The 24,572-nt window shown below is 51.1% G+C and overlaps 3 protein-coding genes and 1 long non-coding RNA gene across 14 annotated transcripts in view; 2 read left to right on the top strand and 2 right to left on the bottom strand.

The window, feature by feature from the left end:
• The window catches only part of NR3C2 (nuclear receptor subfamily 3 group C member 2), a 334,877-nt gene extending 322,263 nt beyond the window's left edge, over positions 1-12,614 (top strand). For all 6 annotated transcript variants that reach the window (XM_038558972.1, XM_038558970.1, XM_038558968.1 and 3 more), the window contains exon 9: positions 12,002-12,614. In XM_038558972.1, the coding sequence (XP_038414900.1) occupies positions 12,002-12,157 (156 nt within the window). In that variant the 3' untranslated portion in view covers positions 12,158-12,614. The remainder of the gene's footprint in view (positions 1-12,001) is intronic.
• LOC111090089 lies at positions 9,395-11,188 on the bottom strand. The gene is made up of 4 exons (XR_005370860.1): positions 10,869-11,188; positions 10,173-10,656; positions 9,969-10,079; positions 9,395-9,727 (listed from the first exon to the last, which is right to left on the bottom strand). It is a non-coding gene; the product is annotated as an uncharacterized LOC111090089 (long non-coding RNA).
• A 161-nt stretch (positions 12,615-12,775) lies between the features above and the next one.
• On the top strand, positions 12,776-22,388 carry LOC111090086. The gene is made up of 3 exons (XM_038558966.1): positions 12,776-12,833; positions 18,566-19,147; positions 20,621-22,388. The coding sequence occupies exons 1-3, from the start codon at positions 12,830-12,832 to the stop codon at positions 20,665-20,667; spliced, it is 633 nt and encodes a 210-aa protein (XP_038414894.1). The 5' UTR covers positions 12,776-12,829; the 3' UTR covers positions 20,668-22,388.
• ARHGAP10 (Rho GTPase activating protein 10) overlaps positions 20,587-24,572 on the bottom strand; it is a 318,329-nt gene continuing 314,343 nt past the window's right edge. For 4 of the 6 annotated variants that reach the window (XM_038558962.1, XM_038558960.1, XM_038558965.1 and 1 more), the window contains 2 exons: positions 22,660-22,710; positions 20,587-21,286 (listed from right to left, as the gene is read on the bottom strand). In XM_038558962.1, coding sequence (XP_038414890.1) covers positions 21,198-21,286; positions 22,660-22,710 — 140 coding nt within the window. In that variant the 3' untranslated portion in view covers positions 20,587-21,197. Of the gene's footprint in view, positions 21,287-22,659; positions 22,711-22,751; positions 22,816-24,572 lie in introns of those variants that run through there. The other 2 variants (XM_038558961.1, XM_038558963.1) reach the window with 2 other exon arrangements.

Below are 24,572 nucleotides of genomic sequence, written 5' to 3'. Positions count from 1 at the left end.
TTGGTCATGGTGAATAATTTTCTTAATGTACTGTTGGATCCTATTGGCCAGTATCTTGTTGAGAATTTTTGCATCCATGTTCATCAGGGATATTGGTCTGTAATTCTCCTTTTTGGCGGGGTCTTTGTCTGGCTTTGGAATTAAGGTGATGCTGGCTTCATAGAACGAATTTGGAAGTACTCCATCTCTTTCTATCTTTCCAAACAGCTTTAGGAGAATAGGTATGATTTCTTCTTTAAACGTTTGATAAAATTCTCCTGGGAAGCCATCTGGCCCTGGACTCTTGTGTCTTGGGAGGTTTTTGATGACTGCTTCAATTTCCTCCCTGGTTATTGGCCTGTTCAGGTTTTCTATTTCTTCCTGTTCCAGTTTTGGTAGTTTGTGGCTTTCCAGGAATGCGTCCATTTCTTCTAGATTGCCTAATTTATTGGCGTATAGCTGTTCATAATATGTTTTTAAAATCGTTTGTATTTCCTTGGTGTTGGTAGTGATCTCTCCTTTCTCATTCATGATTTTATTAATTTGAGTCTTCTCTCTCTTCTTTTTAATAAGGCTGGCTAATGGTTTATCTATCTTATTAATTCTTTCAAAGAACCAACTCCTGGTTCTGTTGATCTGTTCCACAGTTCTTCTGGTCTCGATTTCGTTGAGTTCTGCTCGAATCTTTATTAGCTCCCTTCTTCTCTTGGGTGTAGGATCTATTTGCTGTTTTTTCTCTAGCTCCTTTATGTGTAAGGTTAGCTTTTGTATTTGAGTTCTTTCCAGTTTTTGAATGGATGCTTGTATTGCGATGTATTTCCCCCTTAGGACTGCTTTTGCTGCATCCCAAAGATTTTGAACGGTTGTATCTTCATTCTCATTAGTTTCCATGAATCTTTTTAATTCTTCCTTAATTTCCTGGTTGACCCTTTTATCTTTTAGCAGGATGGTCCTTAACCTCCATGTGTTTGAGGTCCTTCCAAACTTCTTGTTGTGATTTAGTTCTAATTTCAAGGCATTATGGTCCGAGAATATGCAGGGGACAATCCCAATCTTTTGGTATCGGTTCAGACCCGATTTGTGACCCAATATGTGGTCTATTCTGGAGAAAGTTCCATGTGCGCTTGAGAAGAATGTGTATTCAGTTGAGTTTGGATGTAAAGTTCTGTAGATATCTGTGAAATCCATCTGGTCCAGTGTATCATTTAAAGCTCTCGTTTCTTTGGAGATGTTTTGCTTAGAAGACCTATCAAGTATAGAAAGAGCTAGATTGAAGTCACCAAGTATAAGTGTATTATTATCTAAGTATTTCTTCACTTTGGTTAATAATTGATTTATATATTTGGCAGCTCCCACATTCGGAGCATATATATTGAGGATTGTTAAGTCCTCTTGTTGAATAGATCCTTTAAGTATGATATAGTGTCCCTCTTCATCTCTCACTACAGTCTTTGGGGTAAATTTTAGTTTATCTGATATAAGGATGGCTACCCCTGCTTTCTTTTGAGGACCATTCGAATGGTAAATGGTTCTCCAACCTTTTATTTTCAGGCTGTAGGTGTCCTTCTGTCTAAAATGAGTCTCTTGTAGACAGCAAATAGATGGGTCCTGCTTTTTTATCCAGTCTGAAACCCTGCGCCTTTTGATGGGGTCATTAAGCCCGTTCACATTCAGAGTTACTATTGAGAGATATGAGTTTAGTGTCATCATGATATCTATTCAGTCTTTGTTTTTGTGGACTGTTCCACTGAACTTCTTCTTAAAGGGGAATTTTAAGAGGCCCCCTTAAAATTTCTTGCAGAGCTGGTTTGGAGGTCACATATTCTTTTAGTTGCTGCCTGTCTTGGAAGCTCTTTATCTCTCCTTCCATTTTGAATGAGAGCCTTGCTGGATAAAGTATTCTTGGTTGCATGTTCTTTTCATTTAGGACCCTGAATATATCCTGCCAGCCCTTTCTGGCCTGCCAGGTCTCTGTGGAGAGGTCTGCTGTTACCCTAATACTCCTCCCCATAAAAGTCAGGGATTTCTTGTCTCTTGCTGCTTTAAGGATCTTCTCCTTATCTTTGGAATTTGCAAGCTTCACAATTAAATGTCGAGGTGTTGAACGGTTTTTATTGATTTTAGGGGGGGATCTCTCTATTTCCTGGATCTGAATGCCTGTTTCCCTTCCCAGATTAGGAAAGTTTTCAGCTAGAATTTGTTCAAATACATATTCTGGCCCTCTGTCCCTTTCGGCGCCCTCGGGAACCCCAATTAAACGTAGGTTTTTCTTCCTCAGGCTGTCGTTTATTTCCCTTAATCTATCTTCATGGTCTTTTAATTGTTTGTCTCTTTTTTCCTCAGTTTCCCTCTTTGCTGTCAACTTGTCTTCTAGGTCACTCACTCGTTCTTCCACCTCGTTAACCCTCGTCGTTAGGACTTCTAGTTTGGATTGCATCTCATTCAATTGGTTTTTAATTTCTGCCTGATTAGCTCTAAATTCTGCAGTCATGAAGTCTCTTGAGTCCTTTATACTTTTTCTAGAGCCACCAGTAGCTGTATAATAGTGCTTCTGAATTGGCTTTCTGACATTGAATTGTAATCCAGATTTTGTAACTCTGTGGGAGAGAGGACTGTTTCTGATTCTTTCTTTTGAGGTGAGGTTTTCCTTCTAGTCATTTTGCTCAGTGCAGAGTGGCCAAAAGCAAGTTGTATTGGGAAAAAGAGAAAAAGAGAGGAGAGAAAGAAGGAAAGAAAAGAGAAAGAGAAAAAAAAAGGGAAGAAAAAGAAAAAAAAACGAAAAAAAAAAAAAAAGAAGAAAAAGAGAAAAAGAAAGGAGAAAAAAAGGGGGTGGGGGAGGAAACAAATCAAATAGCAAAACAAAACAAAACAAAACAAAACAAAAAAAAACCAAAAAAAAAAAAAAAAAAAGAACCACAGGGGAGTATCTTCTGATTCTGTGTTCTTTAAGTCCCTTGGCTTCTCCTGGAAGTTGTCAGTCTAGCTGGTGTTCTGGGGGAGGGGCCTGTTGTGCTGATTTTCAGGTGTTAGCAGTTGGGGGAGCTGCTGTGCCCCTGCCTGGTGCAGGGCTCAGTGGGGGTTGTTTACCCCGTGAGGCCGCAGGAGGAACAGCCCCAGTGTCGGGGCAGCTCTGGAAACCTGGATTCAGCTCCGGCAGGAACTCCGTCTGCAGGGCCTGGAGGCTCCGGGGCGGGGCCGCTGATGTGCTCAGCTGGGGCAGGAGCGTCCTTGCTGTCCTGGGCCCTCCCGGCCTCTGCCTGTCCCGGGGGAGGCGGGATCCTGGGCTGTGTCCCGGCGCCCTGTGCTCCGGCGCCTGCGCTGGTGGATTCGCGCTCCCGGGCCGCGCAGCCCCCTCCGCGGAGCTGCCGCCCGAGCCCCCCGAGCTGCTCCTGGAACCGCGCAGCCCCCACCGCACGGAGCCTCTTCTTCTGCCCGAGCCCCTCCGAGCTGCTCCCGGGGCCGCGCAGCCCCCTCCGCGGAGCCGCCGCCCGAGCCCCTTCAGCTGCTCCGGGTCCCGCCGGGTCCCGCCGTGCGCGCTGCAGCCCTTAGGGAGCTCGGCGCACTCTCCTGGGCGCGCAGTTGCTGTTACTGTCCCAGGGAGCCCGAGGGCATCCCCGCCCTCCTGGGTCCTGCTCCACCTCCCCGCGAGCCCCTTTCCGCCCGGGAAGGTCGGTGCAGCTCCTGCGTCTCCGGGACGGGGCTCTCCTGTCCTGGGGACACTCGCCCCGGCCTCAGCCCGGTCCTCGCGGGGCCCCTCCCCCTTGGAGGCCTTTGTTCCTTTATTTCTTTTTCCCCCGTCTTCCTACCTTGATAGATGCGCGAACTCTTCTCACTGTAGCATTCCAGCTGGTCTCTCTTTGAATCTCAGGCCGAATTCATAGATTTTCAGGATAATTTGAAGGTTTTCTAGGTAGTTTGGTGGAGACAGGTGATTTGGAGACCCTACTCCTCCGCCATCTTGCTCCTCCCCCCCCCCTTTGGCATTCTTATCTCCTCTTTCCTCCCAGTCATGTAGATCCTGCCTAAGTACTGGAGGTGCTGGTGGAGAGAAACGGGTTTCTCCAGCAGCATTCCACACCACTGAGGTAGCTGGATGCTCACTGCTGCTCTTCTTTTCCTCTGTGAGAGAGATCACTGCCACTTGATAGTTCAGCCCAGTGCAGTATTGACTTGGTGGTGGTGAGGACAACACTGATAAAGTTCTTTTTATCATCCCTGCTGTGTCCAGACTTGTTGCTCCATTTGCATGCTGGAATCTCGCCTTGTGCCTAGGCTTAGGCAATTTGTCTGTTGTCCATGGGCATTAGCCCAGCTCAGCACCCTTTAGGTTTTTTCTTACTATGGCAAGAGAGGTTGGGGCAGGCCCATAACCAGATGCACAAGTGAGCAACACTCCTCTCAGGTTCCTGGCATATGGTGCCAGATCCTGCAGCTCCCACAAAGACGCTTTTGTTCATGGACAGATGACTAATGCTTCATTGAAAAAGAGGGACAAAAAGGAGGAATGCCTTTCACCACCGTGGTGCTAACATCACTCCCTCATGGTATCTTCTTGAAATGTATCCTGACGGCAGACCTGCCAGGAGCACTCAACCAAGCAGTGGCACTGTGGGGCTTGGGTTTTCTAAGGAAATCTATGAGTAAATAGTGGTCTGTGTTGCTAAAATTGTCTTCTGGGTATAGAAGCCAATGCTCCCAAATTTGGGTGGCTGTTGTTACTCTTGTACCATGTTACCATCGTATTTCACTGAGGCATCACTAGCCCTGCGTGGCCATAGGGTGCCCAGCTGCACACGTGCACCCATTGTCCACCCTGGCTTGTGCTGGGTGGAGCCTGGGGCTTTGAAAGCCACACTCCTTATACAATCACTGAGCAACATTTTCCAGTATTCACGAAGCTGCGGCAGGAACACCTGAAGTAAATGGTTGCTGGCCATTTCTATTAGTGTCACGGTATTTAGAGTTGAAGCCATGTATCCTCGGCCTCTAACCCTAGTAACATAGCTGGCTAAAATTCTGATCTTTGAAAAAAACCCTTTAAGCCTACCCCTGCCTCCCTCGCCCAGTGCTCGTTTCAGGATAAAATTTTGATCCTAACTGGGGAAAGTTCTGGAGTCAGCATATAACTTACAGGAAATGAACATGCTGTTGAAAATATGTGGGACCCAGTTTCTGAGAGGCTTTTTTCACTCAAGTGCTCTGTCACCACTTAGTGACTGTGTAATCTTAGAACAGAGGTGCCAGGCCCTCCCCAGACCCTCCCCACATGGTGCCCGGGAGACCGTTCTGTTGCTCGTGGTCGGAGCGGCCATGCCACTGGTGATGACTCAGTGGGAGGAGGGCACTCACGGACCCTGATGGCTTCATGTTGGGTTCAAGTGCCATCAGGCTGAAGACCTCACCAGGCCCATCTGCCGCCGCTCTGGCTGTGGCTCCTCAGGCTGATAAATCATGCCGGTCATCTCGCTAAACCTCTGTGACCCCAACAGATAGGTTTTGTAAAGAATGACTGTGGCCTGTCCCCTACCTGGGACAGTGGACGGTGCCTGGGGAGGGCATGTGCAGTGTACTTGTCTGTACCCTTGTTTCCTGCGTCCTCTAGGCCTAGGCAGGGGCCCAGCCTGCTGTGCTCCTCGGTGTGCACCCTGCGGCGCACCAGGGCGACACCTACGAGATGCTGTGCAGGTGAGCGGCATGACAGCACACGCTTTGCCATGACGCAGCAGTTTGGCTCGTGAGCTGGTGTCTGTTCTGACCGGTCGGAACCCCTGCCCACCTGGTTTTTCGATACGTGACTCTGGCTAAGCTGCCAAAGCCTGGTCCCTGCTCCTCAGGCTCTGAGCACCTGCAGCTCTGCCCTTCCCGCACCTTGGGCGCCCTGGTCCTGCAGCAGCCCCTCCCAGACGTCCACCAAGAGCCAGGGATGCGAGGGTCCTGTCCTGGAGCCCCGACCCACTGGTTGCAGCAAGCCAAGGCCGATGAGGGTGGTGCAAGGGCTCTGGGCAAGCAGAACCTGCAGCCCGGACCCAAGTGGCCCATGTTCTCCCTGCCCAGTGGCCAGGGGCACCTGGTTCGATTCTCTCAAATGATCCTTCACCTCACCAGCCACAGTCACTGGCTCAGGTCCTGCTGGGTTAGGGCCTGGGGAGGTTTTCACAGCCTTGTCCCAGGGAAGCATGGGCCAGGCACACTCCCGAAGCTGCCAGCACTTTCTGGTAGCTGCTGAGGCCCTTTGGGCTCCCAGACTATTGGCGTCCCAGCCACCTCCCAGGGGCGAGCCCTTTCCTGAGTGTGGTTGCTGGGGATGGAGTGCCCTAACCCCCAGGTGTTTGCAGGGTCACGTGTCCAGTCCCAAGCTGCCAGGCCTCCCTAGGTACATGCCCCGGGAAAGCCCTGGTGCCTCTGCAGCCGGCCAGGGTATTTACTGTCAACAGAAGCCCCGGGTGTCTGCTCGTGACCTGAAAGGAACTGCTTTCTCAGTCTGTGGGACATGGAACAGAGGCCGGTGTGAAACGCCAACCGCAGGTTAATATGCATGAGTGAGTAGAGTCTGAGGACACCTGTCCTCAGCCAACCTGCCAGGGAAAACAGCTGAGCCCTTGGCTCTGGTCTGTCTCCTGAGCATCTCCTAGGTGATGCTCATGGAGGTGTTACAGGTAGGCGCAGAGCCGTGAGAAGGCCTGGACCCGTCCCCATCACCAGGCTCACGGGGTGCTCCTGTGTAGGCCGCCTCATGCTCAAGAGCTGACTTACTCTGCTCCTTACCTCTTATCACACACAACACGTGAACCCTAAGTGGCCCTGGCCCTGCCAGGTAACTTGTTTCAGACGTCGGCTGGTCGGTTAACAGGGGCCCCTTCCCGAGCTCCGTGCCGCTCTGAACCCTCTGAGTGACCCCACACCCGCCCTGACAGCTGAACAGCTGCACTGCATCTCCGGCGGGTCAAAGCCGGGAGCCACCTTGTCACGAAGACAGCACCTCCTCTGTCCCTCCTCGCTCTGTCAGCCCCTGACCACGTTCGTGTCCTCTCGGCAGAGCAGAATGTGGATGCCCTGAGAGCAGGCCTTGTCGTGTTTGTCACCGTGTCCCAGTTCCTGGCTCAGAGCAAGTGCTCCGGGACCTGGATGGGTGGGCGCGGAGGACGATTGCGCATGAGGTCCTCTGCCCTCCCCCAGCAGCCTGTGGCCCAAGGACAGGGAGCCTTCGTCTCTGGACATGAACTGGGCCGACCCCAGAGAAGTAAAAGACGGGGCAGCCACGAAGAGTTGGCCTCGCGGTTGACATCGCCTAGAAACTGAGCCGAGGGGAGACCCCCCCCAGCTTAGAACTGTATTGAGGTCGTTGCCACAGTGGTAGCTGCGGTCTCGGGGGTGCAGCAGGTGAGTCAGCAAGGCCGAGCGCCCGCGCTGGTGACCGCGCCACTGCTGCCTTCGCTCCGCTCTTCGCTTCCGTCGCCCGCCTTCCCGGGGTGCCTGTAGCTCCCCCCCCCCCCCCCCGCGTGTTGCCCCTCTCCCCGCCGGCAGTCGTTAGTTCCCCGTATTTATGGTTCTGTTTCTGCTCTTTGCTTATTCATTTGTTTTGTTTTTTAGAATCCACATATGAGTGAAATCATATGGTATTTGTCTTCCGCTGACTGGTATTTCACTCGGCATAAGACCCTCTAGGTCCATCCGTGTTGTTGCAAAAGGCCAGATCTTATCCTCTATGGCTAATATTCATGTGTGTGAGTGTGTGTGTGTGTGTGTGTGTGTGTTCACACACACATCCCATCTTCATCCACTCATCAGTCCGTGGACACTTGGGCTGCTTCCATATCCTGGCTACTGTAAATAACGCTGCAGTAAACACAGGGGTGCACATATCTTTTCAAATTAGTGTTTTCATTCGGGGAAGATGAATACCGAGAAATGGAACTACTGGATCTTATGGCATTCTTATCTTTGAATTGTTTTTGAGGAAACTCCACATGGTTTTCCACAGTGGCTGTACCAGTTTGCTTCCCACCGATAGTGCAAGAGGGTTCCTCCTTTTCTACATCCTCCGCAACACTTGTTATTTCTTGTCTTCTTGATTCTAGCCATTCTGACAGGTGTAAGGTGATCGATCTCTCACTGTGGTTTTGATTTGTATCTCCCGGATGATGAGTGTCGTTGAGCATCTTCTCATGTCTGTTGGCCATCTGTAGGTCTTCTTTGGAGAAATGTTTATTCAGGTTTGGTGCCCCCTTTTAAATTGAGTTATTTGGTTTAGGGAGGGGGTTGTAGGAGTTCTTTATATATTTTGGATATTAACCCATTATCCAATCTATCATTGCAAATTATAGGTTGACTTTCAGTTTTGTTGATTGTTTTCTTCTGTGTCCAAAAGCTTTTTATTTTGATGTCCCAAGAGTTTATTTTTGCTTTTATTTTCCTTGCCTTGGGAGACATATGTAGGAAAATGTTGTGAAGGCCAGTGACAAAGTAACTACTGTTTTCTTCTAGGAGTTTTAGGTTTTCAGGTCTTACCTTTAAGTCTTAAATCCATTTGGAGTTCATTTTTCTGTATAGTATAAGAAGGTGGTCCAGTTTTCCCAGCACTACTTACTAAGCAGACTCTTTCCCTGCTGTATATTTTTGCCTCCTTCATTACAGGTTAATTGACCATAGAAACGTGGTTTATTGGCTCTTTATTCTATTACATTGAGGTGTGTGTCTATTTTTGTGCCAGTAGCATACTGTTTGGATTGTTACAGCTTTGTAGGATATCTTAAAATTCAGAATTGTTATGCCTCCAGCTTTGTTCTTTTTCAAGATTGCTTGGCTACTTGGTGTCTTTTGTGGTTCCATAGAATTCTGGGATTATTATAGTTCTGCGGAAAATGCTGATGGTATTTTGATAGGGATTGCATTAACTCTGTAGATCGCTTTGTGTGGTATAGACATTTTGACAGTATTTGTTATTCCAGTCCATGAGCAGGGAATATCTTTCCATTTGTTTGTGTCATTTTTACTTTTTTTCATCAGTGTTGTATAGTTTTCACAGTATAGGTCTTTTGCCTCCTTGGTTAACTTGATCTCTAGGTACTTTATTTTTTTGGTCCAATTTTAAATAGAGGTTAAAATTTTTTTAAATATTTTTTAAGATTTTATTTATTTATTTGTGAGAGACAGAGACACACAGAGAGAGAGAGAGAGAGAGAGAGGCAGAGACACAGGCAGAGGGAGAAGCAGGCTCCATGCAGGGAGCCCCATGTGGGACTCAATCCCGGGTCTCCAGGATCATGCCCTGGGCTGAAGGCGGCGCTAAACTGCTGAGCCACCCAGGCTGCTCTTTTTTTTAAATATTTTATTTATTCATGAGACACACCAAGAGACAGGCAGAAACACAGGCAGAGGGAGATGCAGGATCCCTGCGGGGAACCCGATGCAGGACTCGATCCCAGGACCCTAGGATCACACCCTGAGCTGAAGGCAGACACTCACCTACTGAGCCCCCCAGGCATCCTGAGGTTAACATTTTTTAAGGGGAGCCAACCTCCTCCACAGCCCTGCAGACACCTCGCAGAGAGGGACCTTGGGGACAGAGAGGGGGAGATTGGAGTGAACTTAAACTTGGTTCTTTGTGCTCACGGCTGGTACACAGAGCTCTGCGGTTGCCCACTGAAAGATGTGCCCTGTAATTGAAACTGCCAACTCTTTTGTGGCACCACATCTGGAGAGTGGGGCCCAGCATGGCTTTTAGCTTTCATAGCCGCTAGCACACCTCCTAAAAAAGAAATTAAGATATTTGCTGCCCCAGTTCTAAGAATCTCACTCCTGGAAAGGTGAAACACAAGAATTCTCCTGTCTCTCAATTTATAGAAGGGGACCCAAGAACACCAAATGACACAAGGACAACCCAGAGCAGATTTTGCAAACTGTGTTCCACAGAGGAAAATGATGTTTTATGTTTGAAGGAGTTTGGGACCACTTGGGAGGACAGAATCAGAAGGTTTTACCAGCAATACCTCTCAGTCCTGATTAAGAACTGGCAGCCTGTGTGCCAGCTCACTCGCTGAGTCCTCTTAGAGAGCCCTGTGAGGCAGGTACCCCGTTGTACAGATGTGGAAGCCGAGACTCTGCATTCACAAAGCACGCACAGAGGTGTGAGCGTGCCCAGAGTGGACAGTCGCTTGGGCGGCCCCAACCTTCCCTGAGCGAAAACCACTTACCAAAGTTCTCGTAGTCCTGGGAACGCACAGGGCATTGTCCCTCTTCAGACGGAGGGCACACACAGGCACACGCAGAAGCACTCGGTATTTTTCCTGGTGACACTTTTTGACTTCTGGTTTGCATTAAAGACCTTTACCATGCAGTTATTTACTGTCCTTAGGGTTGCTTAATTAAGTTTAAAAAAGAAAACGACCTTGAGGGAAAGTCACCGATGTATTTTCATCAGAATCATTTTATTAAGACTACGGTGATTTTATAGCATGTCATATTGCCTGCTTTAATACAGTGGGGAATGGCCAAGACTCATTTTTCCCACAACGGGGTGTGGAATTAATGGGTATAGTGCTTGGTGGAGGGTTGGTTTTCTCACTTACAGAATGGGGAGTGGGTCAGGTCCGTGGGCCACCGAGTAGGGGAAGTGACCGGACAGGCAAGTAGACCTGGAGGTTGTCCCTGCTGCCTGCACACACTCTCACCGTCAGCCTGAAATAGAAAGTGCTTGAGAATGGGTAAGAAACACACAGCGGGCTGGGACAGCAGTCAGCCACGAGAAGGGTGGAAGTCCCGCTGTTTGCAGTAACACGGCTGGGACTTGCCGGTGTTTTGCTACGTGAAGTCAGAGAAAGACTATAACACTGTGCATTTCACAAGTCTTAAAACAAAAAAAAAAAAAAAAAAAAGAAGCCCAGACTCACAGAAACAGTAGAACGGTGGTCACCAGGGGAGAGGAGACAGGGACGTTAGGAGATGCTGATGGAGGGGCACAGAGCTCCGGCCCTGCGGAGCGGGTGGGGAAGGCGGGGCAGTGATCACGGCCACGGCCGGGCGATGGAAGCTGCCGAGGAACGCTGTGACACGGGAGGATGTTAGTCGCCGGGCCCTGCGGACGTTACCAAATCCACCGACTGGGCACACCTTAACGGCACACCGGGCTGCGGACCCTTCAGGGTAGTAGAGCTCCGGGCGGGCCCTGGAGAGTCCCCTGAGGGCGGAGGGGAGCCCGCGGCGCAGCGGCTGCGGGGCTGGACCCCTGCCCGTCCGGGGCGCGCCCTGCACGCGGGGCCAGCAGCTGCCCCGCCGAACCCACGCTGCCGCCGCCCGGTCGCGCTCTGGCTCTTGCGGGGACAGGGCGCTCCGTGACCCTGCGGGGCCGGGTCCCCGACCTCCCGGGGCGGGGCCAGCGGGGGTGTGGCCGGGGCGCGGGGTGGGGGGTGGGGAGGCGGGTGTGTGGCCGGGGCGTGGGGCGGGGCCAGCGGGGGTGTGGCCAGGGCGTGGGGCGGGGCCAATGGGTGCGGCCGGGGCGTGGGGCGGGGCCAGCGGGGGTGTGGCCGGGGCGCGGGGTGGGGGGTGGGGAGGCAGGTGTGTGGCCGGGGCGTGGGGCGGGGCCAATGGGGTGTGGCCGGGACGTGGGGCGGGGCCAGCGGGGGTGTGGCCAGGGCGTGGGGCGGGGCCAGGGGCGGGGCCAATGGGTGCGGCCGGGGCGTGGGGCGGGGCCAGCGGGGGTGTGGCCGGGGCATGGGGCGGGGCCAATGGGGGTGTAGCTGGGGCACGGGCGCGGCCAGCGGAGGGCGGGGCCTGGTATGGGGCGTGGCAGCAGGGGTGTGGTCGGGCGTGGCTAGCGGGGTGGGCGGGGCGCGGGGCGGGGCCTGGTATGGGGCGTGGCCAGCAGGGGGTGTGGTCGGGGCGTGGCTAGCGGGGGTGGGCGGGGCGCGGGGCGGGGCCATCTGGGTGTGGTCGGGGCGGGGCCAGTGGGTTGTGGTGTGGGCGGGGCCAGCGGGGTGTGGGCGGGGCGCGGGGCGGCGGCTCACGTGCGGGCTCTGTGTTGCAGCTGGTGAGCGACCTGCTGGAGTTCTGCTTCTACACCTTCCGGGAGTCGCAGGCCCTGAAGGTGGAGTTCCCCGCCATGCTGGTGGAGATCATCAGCGACCAGCTGCCGAAGGTGGAGTCCGGCAACGCCAAGCCCCTGTACTTCCACAGGAAGTGACGGGCCACGGCCCGGAGAGCTTTGCCTTAAGTTTCCCCTGCTCGTCCACACCCCACGAAGGACCCGAGCAATCCGGTTTTTAGCACGTGCTGGTTGATTCCCACCCGAGCAGTTTCTCGAGTTTAGAAATCACGCCAAGGGTTTGGAGCCGGGAAAGCAGCGCGACGTGGGTTTGGCGAGAGCCGAGCAGTCGGAAGGCGTCTCCCCCTCCGATCCCCGCGCTTGGAAACGCGTTCCTGTTCCTCTGGATGAAAAGCCATATCTAGTCAATAACTCTGATTTTGATATTTTAACAGATGGAAGTTTTACCTACGCCATGTAGTTTCTGGTATCGTTAGCTTGTTTTAAAAGGGTTCAAGGACTAACGGACTTTTTAGAGCTTACCCTTGGTTGCACATAAAACGTATAATCAATATGGGGCATTAATATTCTTTTCTTATTTAAAAAAAAACACACAAAAAGAAAAAAACCTAGATTCCTGTTGTGTAATAACAGAGCCCGTGGCGCGGAGTAGCCCCGCCCCCGCCCCTCCCCGGCCCCGCCCCGCCCCTCCCCGGCCCCGCCCCGGCCCCGCCCTGAGGCCCCGCCCCGCCGAGGCCCCGCCCCCGCCGCCCACGTGCTGCTGCATCACCGGTAGACACGCCCTTAGCATCCGTTTATTATTTAACTAGAATGGGTAAGATGTTAAACAAAATGCCTTGGTTCCAATTTCTAGTATCTATTGTGTTGGCTTTACCAATAATTTTTTGCAGTCTTTTGCTGTGCTGTACATTACTGTATGTATAAATTGTGAAGGACCTGACATAGGTGTAAGGAACTTTTGTAAATGAGACACAAAAACAAAAAAAAAAACAAAACAAAACAAAAAAAAAAAACTTTAATGGTTGATAGGATGAAGGGGAAAGTATTTTTGAAAGAATTCTATTTTGCTGGAGACTATTTAAGTACTATCTTTGTCTAAACAAGGTAAAACTTTTTTTTGTAAAGTGAAATGTTCTGCATGCATAATGAACCGTTTACAGTGTATTTAAGAAAGGGAAAGCTGTGCCTTTTTTAGCTTCATATCTGATTTACCATTTTACAGTCTCTGTTGTAAATAACCACACTTAAACCTCTTTGGTTGTCTCTAAGCCTTTCTACTTTTTCTGTACTTCTGTTTTGTCTTTGGTCTCCCGCCGGGGTGTTCGTGGGACGAGGGCCCGCCTCCGGCTCCTGCTCCATCCTGCTTCCGTCGTCGGGATCGACATGCTGTGGTGTCTGCAGCATCTCGCAGGTGTCACGTGACAACACGCATGTGAGACAGTGTCCCAGGAGTGCTGCGGCTTTAGGAAAGCTGCCCCCCCGCCCCTTTCCTCCCGGAGCAGAGAATCCGCTCCCGGAGCGCAAGGCTGGAATGCGATGGGCCAGAGAGCATAGTCTCCTCCCTTCTTAGAAAAATCACATTTCCTCCTTTGGGAAAGAAACTCCGTGCACTTTCTACACCTGTAAGAGGCTGGTCTGGGAAAGGAGTTCTGCACTCCTGTAACCGGTCGTGGGGACACGTAGGCCATTGCAGGACGCACTGGGAAGATGCCTTGTGGCACTGTTCGGTCAGAAGGGCGTGGAGACCGCACGATAATTAGAGGGTTTTTAGATTTTTAAAAGGTAGGTTTTAAAAATTTTATACATAAACAGTTTTGGAGAAAAAAAAAACTACAGATCATATAAGCAAGACAGTGGCACTAAAATTTTTAATTCATTAATCTGTTTGGCACTGATGCAATTTATGGCTTTTCTCTTGCCCCAGATCACAAACCTATATATCTTTGGGGAAACTTAACGATATGATTGCACTAAATAAACTACTTTGAATAGAGGCCAAATTAATCTTTTAAAAGTGATGATAATCATCAGGTACTCAGTGAAATCATATTATTTTCCAGAACCTAAAAGCTGTAGCTGGAGAAGCCCAAGGCCAAGAGAAGGCAGCGTTGGGATCCACACTTTTCTCCAGGGTTCACCATGCAGGCAACATTACCTTGTCTCTCAGAAGACACCTGCCTTATGCAAGGGCGAACCTGTGAAAGCTGCATTCAGAGGGAGGAGTTTTTCTTACATAATTTGCAATTTCAGTAATTTAATTTATAGGCAGATCTTTAAATACAGTCAACTTACATGCACAGCAATATGAAAGCCACACTAGGAAGGTGATAAATACACAGCATGCAGACTGGGAGCTTCTAGAAAAGAAATGGCTTACAAGAGCAGCTTTTAGCTCAGACTTACGTTTTTTGAAATTGGAATTTCAGTGTAACCAGGTTTGGGATGGAGACAGTCTGCATCAGCTTTTTTGTATTAACAAAGTTACTGGCTCTTTATGTGTCTCCAGGTAACTTTGCTTGATTAAACAGCAAAGCCATATTCTAAATTCACTGTTGAATGCCTGTCCCAGTCCAAATTGTCTGTCTGCTCTTATTTTTGTACCATATTGCTCTTAAAAATCTTGGTTTGGTACAATTCATATTTCACCAAAACTTCTTCATATAATTAAAAAACACTAAATTAGTTTAAAATGAAGCAATTTATATCTTTATGCAAAAACATATGTCTGTCTTTGCAAAGGACTGTAAGCAGATTACAATAAATCCTTTACTTTAATCACCTGTTGTTTTGGAAACATTTCATTTGAATGTCTGTGGGAACACCTGGATTTTGTGTCCCTCTACATCTTGAGAACCTGCACTTCTGCCTACATCTGAGTTAGAATAACATTTTCCTCCTATGTTAAAACTCCACCTCCCGCCCCCTTAGCTACATGTTAATTATACTCTTCTGGGACCAATTCGATGCCTTGTTTCTTCCTGCTAATATGTGGGTCACTAAAACAACCTGTAACAGTTTCACAACAAGAACTGCCTGCCATGTAGCTGCCAGACCGTCTGTGCGCATTGCCCCCTTTCTCTCCACGGCCACAGAAAAGCTTGATCAGTTTTCAGGCTTTGAGACTGACCTGGGTAGACCAGACGCCCCATCTGACTCTAGCATTCTCCCTCCATGCAGTGTTCTCTTGCTCCTCCACCCTGTCCTCTTGGGCCGATGAGAGACTCAGCTCCCCATTGGCTGTAATGCTTCTCATGCTCCCTATAGGCTGGTCCCCTTGATCTCACTCATTAATATGGACCACAGAAGAGCAGGAAGCAATTATCAGCTCATCTTAAAACTAGAAGACATGTAAAGATAAACTCAAGTACATTTTTAACATGTCATTTAACTGATGATCATTCAAACTATTTGCTTCCAGAAAGAGACGACTATCTGAGCATTAAACAAATTCAACTTCTCTTTAACATGATAGATTTCTAGAACACAACATGGCCATTAAACACAGTACAGGAAAAAAAAAAAAAACGTTTCAAACATTGGAATCACGTGCACAAATTTGCTTATAAAACATCCATAACTGTGGTTAATTTTTTCTCTTAAAGTTTATGGAATTTGACCTACTAAGGGCCAAGGCTTTTCACCGATAAGCCCCTAACTTTAAATAAAAGCCATCTCAGGCTGTGAGCTATCTGAGGCTAGCAGGAGGCCACACCGATGTGCACCCTTAATTAAAGTGGGTGTCCTTTCTGATCAGAGCAGACTCATTCTTGGGACAAGGGTGACTCTATTTCTAAGAATTTCTAAAAGTGCTCTCAGACCCAAAGAATCCAGCTGCACATTTAGGAATCATTAGCTAAGAACGAAGTCTCTGCCACTGAGACAGCCAGCCACTGTACGGCAGAGCAGTAGAAATTATGCATGGTGATGCATATATAATTAGGGGTTTGTTTGCTTCTGTATGTTGAATGCCCCTCAAGCAAATAGAAAACATTGTCCCTTTATGTTAAAGTCAGCTCTAACATACTTTTTATAAACTGTAAGTGTACACAGACTAAAATGACTTGATTACGAGTATCTCTGGCACTTTAATTTCAAGTCATCCAATTGTTAGTGCAGCAGCTTTCTTGGAAATCAAATGGTGGCTTCCCGTGGAACATTCAAGAAGATTAGAATGTGATCTGAATGGTCAGCACCGACCGAGACTATATCCAAGACTATACCCAAAACCAAGGGAACTATGGGGCAGAGTAGCAGGCAGTTAGGTGCAAAGCACCCCAAAATGTAGCGGTTTAAATCCACCACCTTTTATTATTTCTCATGAGTTTATGAATCAGCTGGGAGGTCCTGCTGAGCCAGACCCGGCTGGGCAGAGTCAGGCCAGCCAGCCAGCGGTCCAGTGGTCTCGGATGGTTTTGCTTCGTGTGGCTCCCACCCTCCAGCAGGCTAGCCCAGGCACATTTTCATGGTGAAGGCAAGGCTAGGCTCTAATAAGGACAGTGAAAAGCTGTAACCCTTTCCAAGCCTCTGACTGCCTCAAGCTTGCTCCTGTTCCATCGGCCAAAACCGGTTACAAGGTCTAGCCTCAAGGCAGCACAGGAAGGCGCCACAGAAAAGACATGGATTCAGAGAGCAGTGAAATTTAGGATCATTAAATCAATCTATCACTAGCAATGACTCTGATGCTCTTTCATTGGATTCCTGTGGCCAGGACAGCAGTTCTCAGGCTTATCCGTAGTCTGAAAAACCCATTTCTTCGGCTCTTCACGCTCTGGGCCAGCCTGGCCCAGAGAGGGTCACAGGTCCTATAAAGACTTCCTGAGCTGTGTTGGATCACGTTCCTCCTACTCTTTGAGTTATGAGTTATTCGTCTGCAGTGTTTCCTCATTTGCTGAATCCCCCAAGGAGGGAGAAATCGAGACGCCAGCACACGGCACTGAGCCGCCTACATGAATCTGGTGCATTAACTGCCAAAGTCCAGAGCGCAGGTCTCTCGTTGGACGAAATGCAGAGGTCTGCTCTCCGATCACGTCGATCTTCTGATAGCAAAGAATTCTCCAAGGTATTCATTCCTCTAACCAGTAGCTTGAGAAGCTTTTTTGCAGACGTGAACATTAGGAGATTACGCCAGGCTACCCAGGTCGGGTACCGATGAATTAGTGCCCAGGCCAGTGAAGGAGGAGTGCTGACGAGCTTCTGAGAAGACAGCCCAGTGCTAAGCACGGGAAAGCCAGTAGAGGACACGCTCTTGGGAAAACATCTTTGGACAAGAGGGAGGAAGGGAAGTTGCGTGGCTCAAGGCGACTCAAAAAGTCACAGAAAACATCTGGCTGAGAAAAGAAGTCACCACCCTGGCTTGGACATATTGGAGGGGAGCACATAAGAAGGTGAGAAGGGGCCCAGCACCGAGCTGAACAGGGAACAAAGACGAGGCCAGGATTACAGAGGCCGAGTATGCCCTCGGGGAAGGCGGGGAAAGGCCAATGTAGAGGGAAAGACCAAGAAGTGGCCTTTGGAGAAGGACCTGGAGAAAAGCAACGGCTGGCCGGGAGATGAGGAGGGGGACAGAGACGGATCCCCACCACCGGGGCACCCTGCCAGCTGCCTTCTCCCATCTCCACTTATCAAACTGTGCTTCCCACCACGCACCCGTCAGGCCCTCAATGCTACCATTGGTCACAACATCCCAGTGAGGTTGGCAGTGCTCTCTCCACAGAAGTATAAAGAGGTCAAGTTCACTTGCCCAAGGTCACCAAGGTATAAAATCGTGAAAAAAGACTCCAAATATGTTGTTTTTAACTCATCCTGTAGCCACTGTATTCGTTCCCTAGGACAGCTGTAACAACCTACCACCAGTTGGCTGGAAGTCTGAGATCGAGGTCTTGGCAGAGCTGGTTCCTTCTGAGGCCGTGAGGGAGGGATCTCTTCCAGACTTCCCTTTTTGCCTCATCACGGATGGCTGTCTTCTCCCTGTGTCTCTTCACATTGTCTTCCCTCTATGTGCATCTGTCTCTGTCTCCAAATTTCCCTTTTATTTTTTATTTTTTTCAAATTTCCCTTTTATAAGGACACCAGTCCTATCGGATTAGGGCCCCATGGTACTGACCTCATCTTAACTACATACACCTGTAACAATCCTATTTCCAAATGAGGTCACATTCTGAGATAATGGGCCATAGGGTTTCAGCATATGAATTTGGGAGGAGCTCAAATCAACCCAAAACAGCCAACATCCCCTACTGGCCCCCAGAGGCAAGATGGTACGGCAGAAAGAACATAGAGTAGAGGACTGAACCTGAGTGAGGCTCTTGGTCCTTGAGGGCCTCCATCTGCCCACCTATAAAATGGGATAAATTCTCCTGGCTCATTCAGTCACTCTGTGGAAAGAAGGAGTTAAACATCTATCTCTGGCAGACAACCCACTGCTTTCCCCACCCCCACCCTCCACTCCCCACCCCCAACTGCAGATGTTTCTGCTACTACAAAGAAGAGGGGAGGAAAGCCCCGCAAACTCTCTGGTTCTAATCTCACGTGGTATCTTCTTTATAGGCACGGAGGTCTCCAGAGCAGACCCTCGGGTGATGCAATCAGATGCAAGCCCCACAGCCAGCCCCATAGCAAGCAGAAACAGAATCCGAGTGTCTGCTTTTGCCAAAACGCCCTTGGTGACTTTGAATGAACACAGGCTGGAGCCCTGGTCTGAGCCCAGCTGCAACTGGTGCAGAATGAAGTGGGCTGAGAGGCCAGCGGCCGGCAGATGCTCAGGGGATGGCCACACCCACGCAGCAGAAACAAATAGACCCTATTTCGCAGCTGGGGAAATGAAGATGATCTACCAACATAAGAGAATGTCTCACGATCCTAAGTATACTGTGGGGCAGACCGAGGGACGCTCCCTCCCCAGAGGCCTTGGCAAGCCTGGCCACACAGGTCCTGTTCGCAGAGGCAAACACCCCCTGGGTCCCCTCTGGCACTCCTCCCCAGCCAGCCACAGGAGTGGCCTGCGGGGCTGGAGGCTGTTGGAGTCCTCGCGCCCCACGTGTTCTGAGGCTTTGCGCCCACCACATCGTCGTCCCGTCCTACAGAACACAGATGGCCCTGATGACGAAGGTGCCAGTGGCTTTCTTAGTGGTAAGAATACAGGGAACAGCAGGCCGCATTATCTAACCCTATACTACATTCTGGGCATGCCACTTGTATTACATCATTTCAGTCCAAACCTCTGGCTATCATTTTCTTTTTAGGAGGCAGAAACGGCATCACTGAGTCAATTTAATTTAGCCCTAATCACACAGGTAGTCAGACACAGGAGCAATTTCCTTGACCGAGTAAGTGGCGGTAAACACGCTTCGGGAGTTTCAGCACTTTGGCGGGGACCAGCAGGTAGGGCGCACCTCACTGTGGATGATGGCAGGCTTCCATAAGCAAGCAAATAAGTCAGGTCTTGGTGCCGCAGGGCTTCCTTGAAACGCCCCATGGGCATACACCTATTAGGATGACTGCCAGGAGATCACTCCCCGGGCTATCGTGAGCCCACCCGAGGGGCCCATACATATGCATTTTCCCCGCAGAGGGCTTAAAGTGGGAAACATCAGTTACTCTCATAAACCAAGTTCCCCTTCCACGTCCTTAAGCAGTGGGCATGAGCAGAAGTGGTAACTCAGAACACAGGCCGCCGGGCCGCCCGCAGTCCCGGTCTCTCTGCTGCGCCCACAGGGCAGGATTTGCACTCAGGCTGTATTTGTCAGTAAAACAAAGATCCTTTCCAACAGGCCCATTCCCCCGTATACCCACAAACTTGACACCCTACATGGTCCACATAGGTGACTTCAAACTTGATAACCAGCAAGCTCTTGAACCGACTCATCTGGGGAAGAGGCAGCAGACACATCTTTCCTATGACAAATTCTTAGGAGCAAAGTCTGACAGGCCTGAGGAGCCTCCATCCCGTGGGGAAGGAGACACGCCAGGCCTCCGGAGCAGGCCCTGTGTGGGGCTGGCTTCAGAATCATGAGGCTCCTAAAAACGAGCTCCATACTTCAAGGACTCCAGCTCAGGGGACAAAGGAGAGGTTGGTTTAGTCTGTGCCCAGGAAGAATGAGGAAGCATCACAGTGGGGCCGGCCCACAGCTAGGGTGCCGTGATGTGCAGGGTCACAGACGAGGCTCCTCCTGGAAAACAGAGGGAATATGGGGGTGGGGTGGGGACAGAGTAGTCCAGTGAAGTTAGTCAGGGGAGGGAGTGGGGCCCCACAGCGCTGACGTTGCTCATGCACACACTGCTCGGGGGCACCACCCCAGCCCCACCCCCCTCAGGAGTCACACAGACCACCGGGACAGCCTGTTCAGGTGGCTGGGGGTGGCCCTCCAGGATGTCACACATCAGAGAAGGCTGCTGTCCCCAGGAACATGCCATGCTGTGAATAAGCAAGGCTCCTTGTTAATAAATCCTACCTCGGAGCGTGCACCAACCTCAGAGGAAGATGCATTTCTATGCCCTGGGTGCCAAATCATGAAACATCACAAAGGGAACGAATTCCACGATCTCTTCCCCACATTATGACACACAAATCAAATAGTAAATTACATTTTATTTCATTTACAGAGAACTTGGGGCCAAAAGGTGGTGTTTGGGAAACAGCACACAGGTGAGAAGCACCAACGAGAAGCCTGTTATAAATACGCCAGTGTGCTCTAAGTGGAGTGAATGTGGGTCCCGGGGTGGCCATCTAGGAAGGAGCATCTCTGTGCTGCCCTCTCTCTGGGTTTGGACGGAACCCCCCCCCGCCCCGCCCGCAGCAGCCCTCTCCACACATCAACCGAGGCCAAGAGCACATCCTGTGGACACCACCACGAGTGAGGACAGTTCCCTTTAAAATCTCAGCAGCAGGTGTGCAGGGAGGCGCCTGGAGGAGTGATCACCAGCGGGGAGGCCTGACTGCATTATTAACTCTCAGTCCAGAGGCGTGACAAATGAAAGGTCCGTCCCGTTAATCCTGCTACTCTCCTCCTGCTCCACAGACCTAGGCAGCTCTGTGGGGTCCGTCCTGTCCCCCCACCTGCCCCTGGAGTGCCAAGCCGTGATCTGCAGTTCCCACGTCCGGCGGCTGTGGGTTCCGCCCTGGAGGATGAAGGCAGGTTCCCAGATGCCAAGGTCTACGTGGGGCCTCCCCGGCCAGGCACTACAGCAGCTTGACGTAGTTCTGTGGAATCAGCCCCCTCTTGCCATTCAGGGTCCCTTCCAGCCAGCCAGGTTCCCTCGAGGTTTGCACTGAAAAGAAAGAGGAATCACTTTCTACCCGAACGCCCCCAAGTTCTTGCTTCCTGCGGAACTCACTGCACGGCCGTGTGTGTTGAAAGCTCAACCAGGAGCCAAGGGGCCCCCATCTGGGATGTGAGGTTGCAGATCTGGGTTCTTTACAGGATCTGCCCGTCGGCCACTGTGGCCCTGAGCAGCCTCCTGACCGAACCCCCGGCTTCCAGTCTGGTTCCTTCCAATCTGCTGTGCACAAAGGAGCTCACTGAACTCTCTAGAACATGGAGCTGATCACTTTCCCCTGCTTAAAGGCAGCGAGGTACAGGAACAGACCCAGGCTTCCGCCGTCTGGTGCCAGGCACCTGGTCCTGCCCAGGCCTCCTGGCTCCCCTCATGCTCCCCTCCAGTGCCTCCCCAAACCCTTCACGGGGTGACCCCTCCCCTTCAGGGGCCTCTAAATGCCCTGTCCTCGGGGGATGCTCCCTCTTCCATGAATTCTCAGCATTCTCAGGCCTCGGGCGTCATATGGGCTCCTGTCTACCACAGGATGGGTGCTCCTGAGGGCAGGGCCTAGGCCGCACACCCCTGGGCACAAATACCCGGCCAGATGCCTGAGAGAGTGACTGCTGGCTGGGCAGCACATGCACAGGGTCCAAGCTCTTGTCACTGGGGCTTGGGAGTCCAATACAGAGCGTCTAACGCCCCCCACCTGCCCCGCAGTGGACCCCCCCGGCTGGCGCACTCCAGGCCGGGCAGCGCCGGGACACACTGGCCTCGCTCCCCGCCTGCGACTCCCCGATGGGGGCGGCGACAGCATCCCCAGCTCCCTGCCCGGAGCCGAGGGTTTGTTTAAAGAACCAACAACCAATGAACTGGGTACGGGTACGGGCTTTCCGGGGCCCGGCAGCCAGCCACCTCCTTGGCTCCCGCACAGATTCCAGCCTGAAGCTGTTCCTCAGGGCACAGATTTTAAAGGTTCTCACTCGGGATGCCCAGGGGGCTCAGCGGCTGAGCGGCTGCCCTCAGCTCAGGGCAGGATCCCGGGGTCCCGGGATCAAGTCCCGCGTCGAGCCCCCCGCAGGGAGCCTGCTTCTCCCTCTGCCTGTGTCTCTCAGGAATAAATACATAAAATCTTAAAAAAAAAATGGCTCTCACTTATTCCAACCCCTCCCCCCAGCTGGCAATACCCCCAGAACAGTCTCTGTCAGGGGAGGGGACTAAGCTCCATGGGAAAGGCCCCCAGGGGTCGTGCAACGTGGGGGGGGGCGCTCAGTGGAAAGGGCTGCGGGCTCAGGACCAGAGCCTGCAGGGGAGACCCGCAGCTGACAGTGCCAGCCAGGTGCACCCGGGCAACTACTCAATCCTCAGGCACCCCTCAGCCCCCTCACCTGCAAGACGGGGCTTAGCAGCACTTAGCCTGTAGGACTGCTCCAAGGAGTCTGGAAAATAGTTTATGGAAGAACGCCTTGGACGTGCTCATCGTTTCTTCTCCTATACACCGCAAACGCCCAATCTCACCCAGAGAAGGAATTAATAGACTCAGGCTGAACAGGAGAGAAAGAAAGGTAATTTCCCATAAAGCTGGGGGTGAAGGAGGCCTGAATGTGGGAAACCAGGCTAGGTCGGGAATCCCACACCAATCCTACCACAGACTGGGCAGCTTATCCACACCTCATCAGCTTCCTCTGCAGCCCTCATCTCCCCAGAGGGCAGGAGAGAAATGTCACCAACTTAGGGGACTGAGAAGACCCTGCAGTACCCAAGAGCTTGGACACGGCCAAGGCCTGGGAATGGGATGCAGGAGTTCTTGCTTCCCCAGTCATGGGGAAAGGGACTCAGAGGTTACAGATGAGGCCTGTGAGAGTCTCACCATCTCTTTGAAGGAAGACCTAGCCTCTCCTGGGAACATCAAATCCCAAAATACCCATCCTGGGCTCCTTGCTATACTTGGTTGATCAAACCACTTCCTCCAATGTCAGTGTGATGGTTTCACCTATCAACTTGGAGAGGCCAGGGTACCTACATGTTATTCTAGAAGTTGAGATGTGATGAACAGGGAAATCAGTAGACTGTGAGTAAAGCAGATCACCTAAAATAATACAAGTGGGCCTCACCTAATAAGCTGAAGGCCTTAATGGAACAAAGACTGGCCTCCCTCCAAGAAGAGAGGACCCCGCCCTCAGAGTTTGGACACAAGACTGCATCCATCTCCTGGTTCTCAGCCTTCTAGCCTACCCTCTCCACAACTACATGAGTCAACACCTATCTATCGAAAGCAATTCACACATTCACAGACACACTCATGCTCTATGTGTTCTGTGTCTCTGGAGAACCCAACTACAGGCAGTTTCAGAAATAGGAGCCTCATTTGGGAGAAGACTTGGACTCCAAGAGGCAGTGAGTATAAGAGAAATGAGATCTTGGCTGGAACTCTGACTCCCTAATGACTGGGTGACCCTGGATGATTGACTTCATCTCCCCTGACCTCCATGCTCCTCATTTCTAAAAGAGAGGAAGCAATAACTCACCTGAAGTTGCTGGAAAGATTAAAGTAAGACCATTTACATCAAGTGTGATGCCAGGCACACACCATGTCCACACCTTGTCTGATGCAGGGAAGCAACTGTGTACAGGTCTCCATCCCTGTGGACTGTACCCTGCCTGTCAGTCTCAGCCCAGAGCCTTGCCCTCCTTCAGCCATGGGACCCTGGCCAGCCTCACGCTGGGAGAAGGCCAGGGCATGCAGCAAGGCAGGTGTTATGAACTGCACATTTGTGTCCTCCCACAAACTATACATTGAAACCCTGACTCCCAGGGGGATGGTAGTAGGAGGTGGGGCCTTTGGGAGGTAATGAAAGTTAGATAAGGTCATGAGGGTGGGGTCCCATGATAGGATTAGCATCCTTGTGAGAAAGGACTGGAGAGTGATTACTTCCTCTCCTCCCAACCCACTTACCACTCCTCCCACCATGTGAGGAAACCAGGGAGAGAGCTCCCACCAGGACCTGACCCTGTGGATGCCCTCTTGGAATCCCCAGCCTCCAAAACCGTGGGAAATAAATTTTTGCTGCTTAAGCCACCGAGTCTATGGTGTCTGTTACAGTAGCCTGAACAAAGACAACGGGTATGAGGCCAGGGACCCCAGCTAGCACTAAAGAGCAGTAAATACCTTCCTCAGACTGCTCCCAAAGAAAGTGGGCATGGCCATGGAATGGGGGACGTGGACTAAAGATAGTTCCTCCAAATTCCCTGACATTGGGCTGCCATCAGCCATAATCTCCCACTGGGGGGACAGGTCAAT

Source organism: Canis lupus, chromosome 15 (genome assembly GCF_011100685.1).
Source record: "Canis lupus familiaris isolate Mischka breed German Shepherd chromosome 15, alternate assembly UU_Cfam_GSD_1.0, whole genome shotgun sequence".
Taxonomy (NCBI): domain Eukaryota; kingdom Metazoa; phylum Chordata; class Mammalia; order Carnivora; family Canidae; genus Canis; species Canis lupus.
This window is presented reverse-complemented; position numbering and strand designations above follow the sequence as displayed.

What these genes read in the sequence shown, in the direction of transcription:
- LOC111090086 (XM_038558966.1), top strand. An exon ending in TGCCAGTGGCTTTCTTAGTG is followed by an intron (nt 19,148 to 20,620) that starts GTAAGAATACAG and finishes TTTCATTTACAG; the next exon opens with AGAACTTGGGGCCAAAAGGT.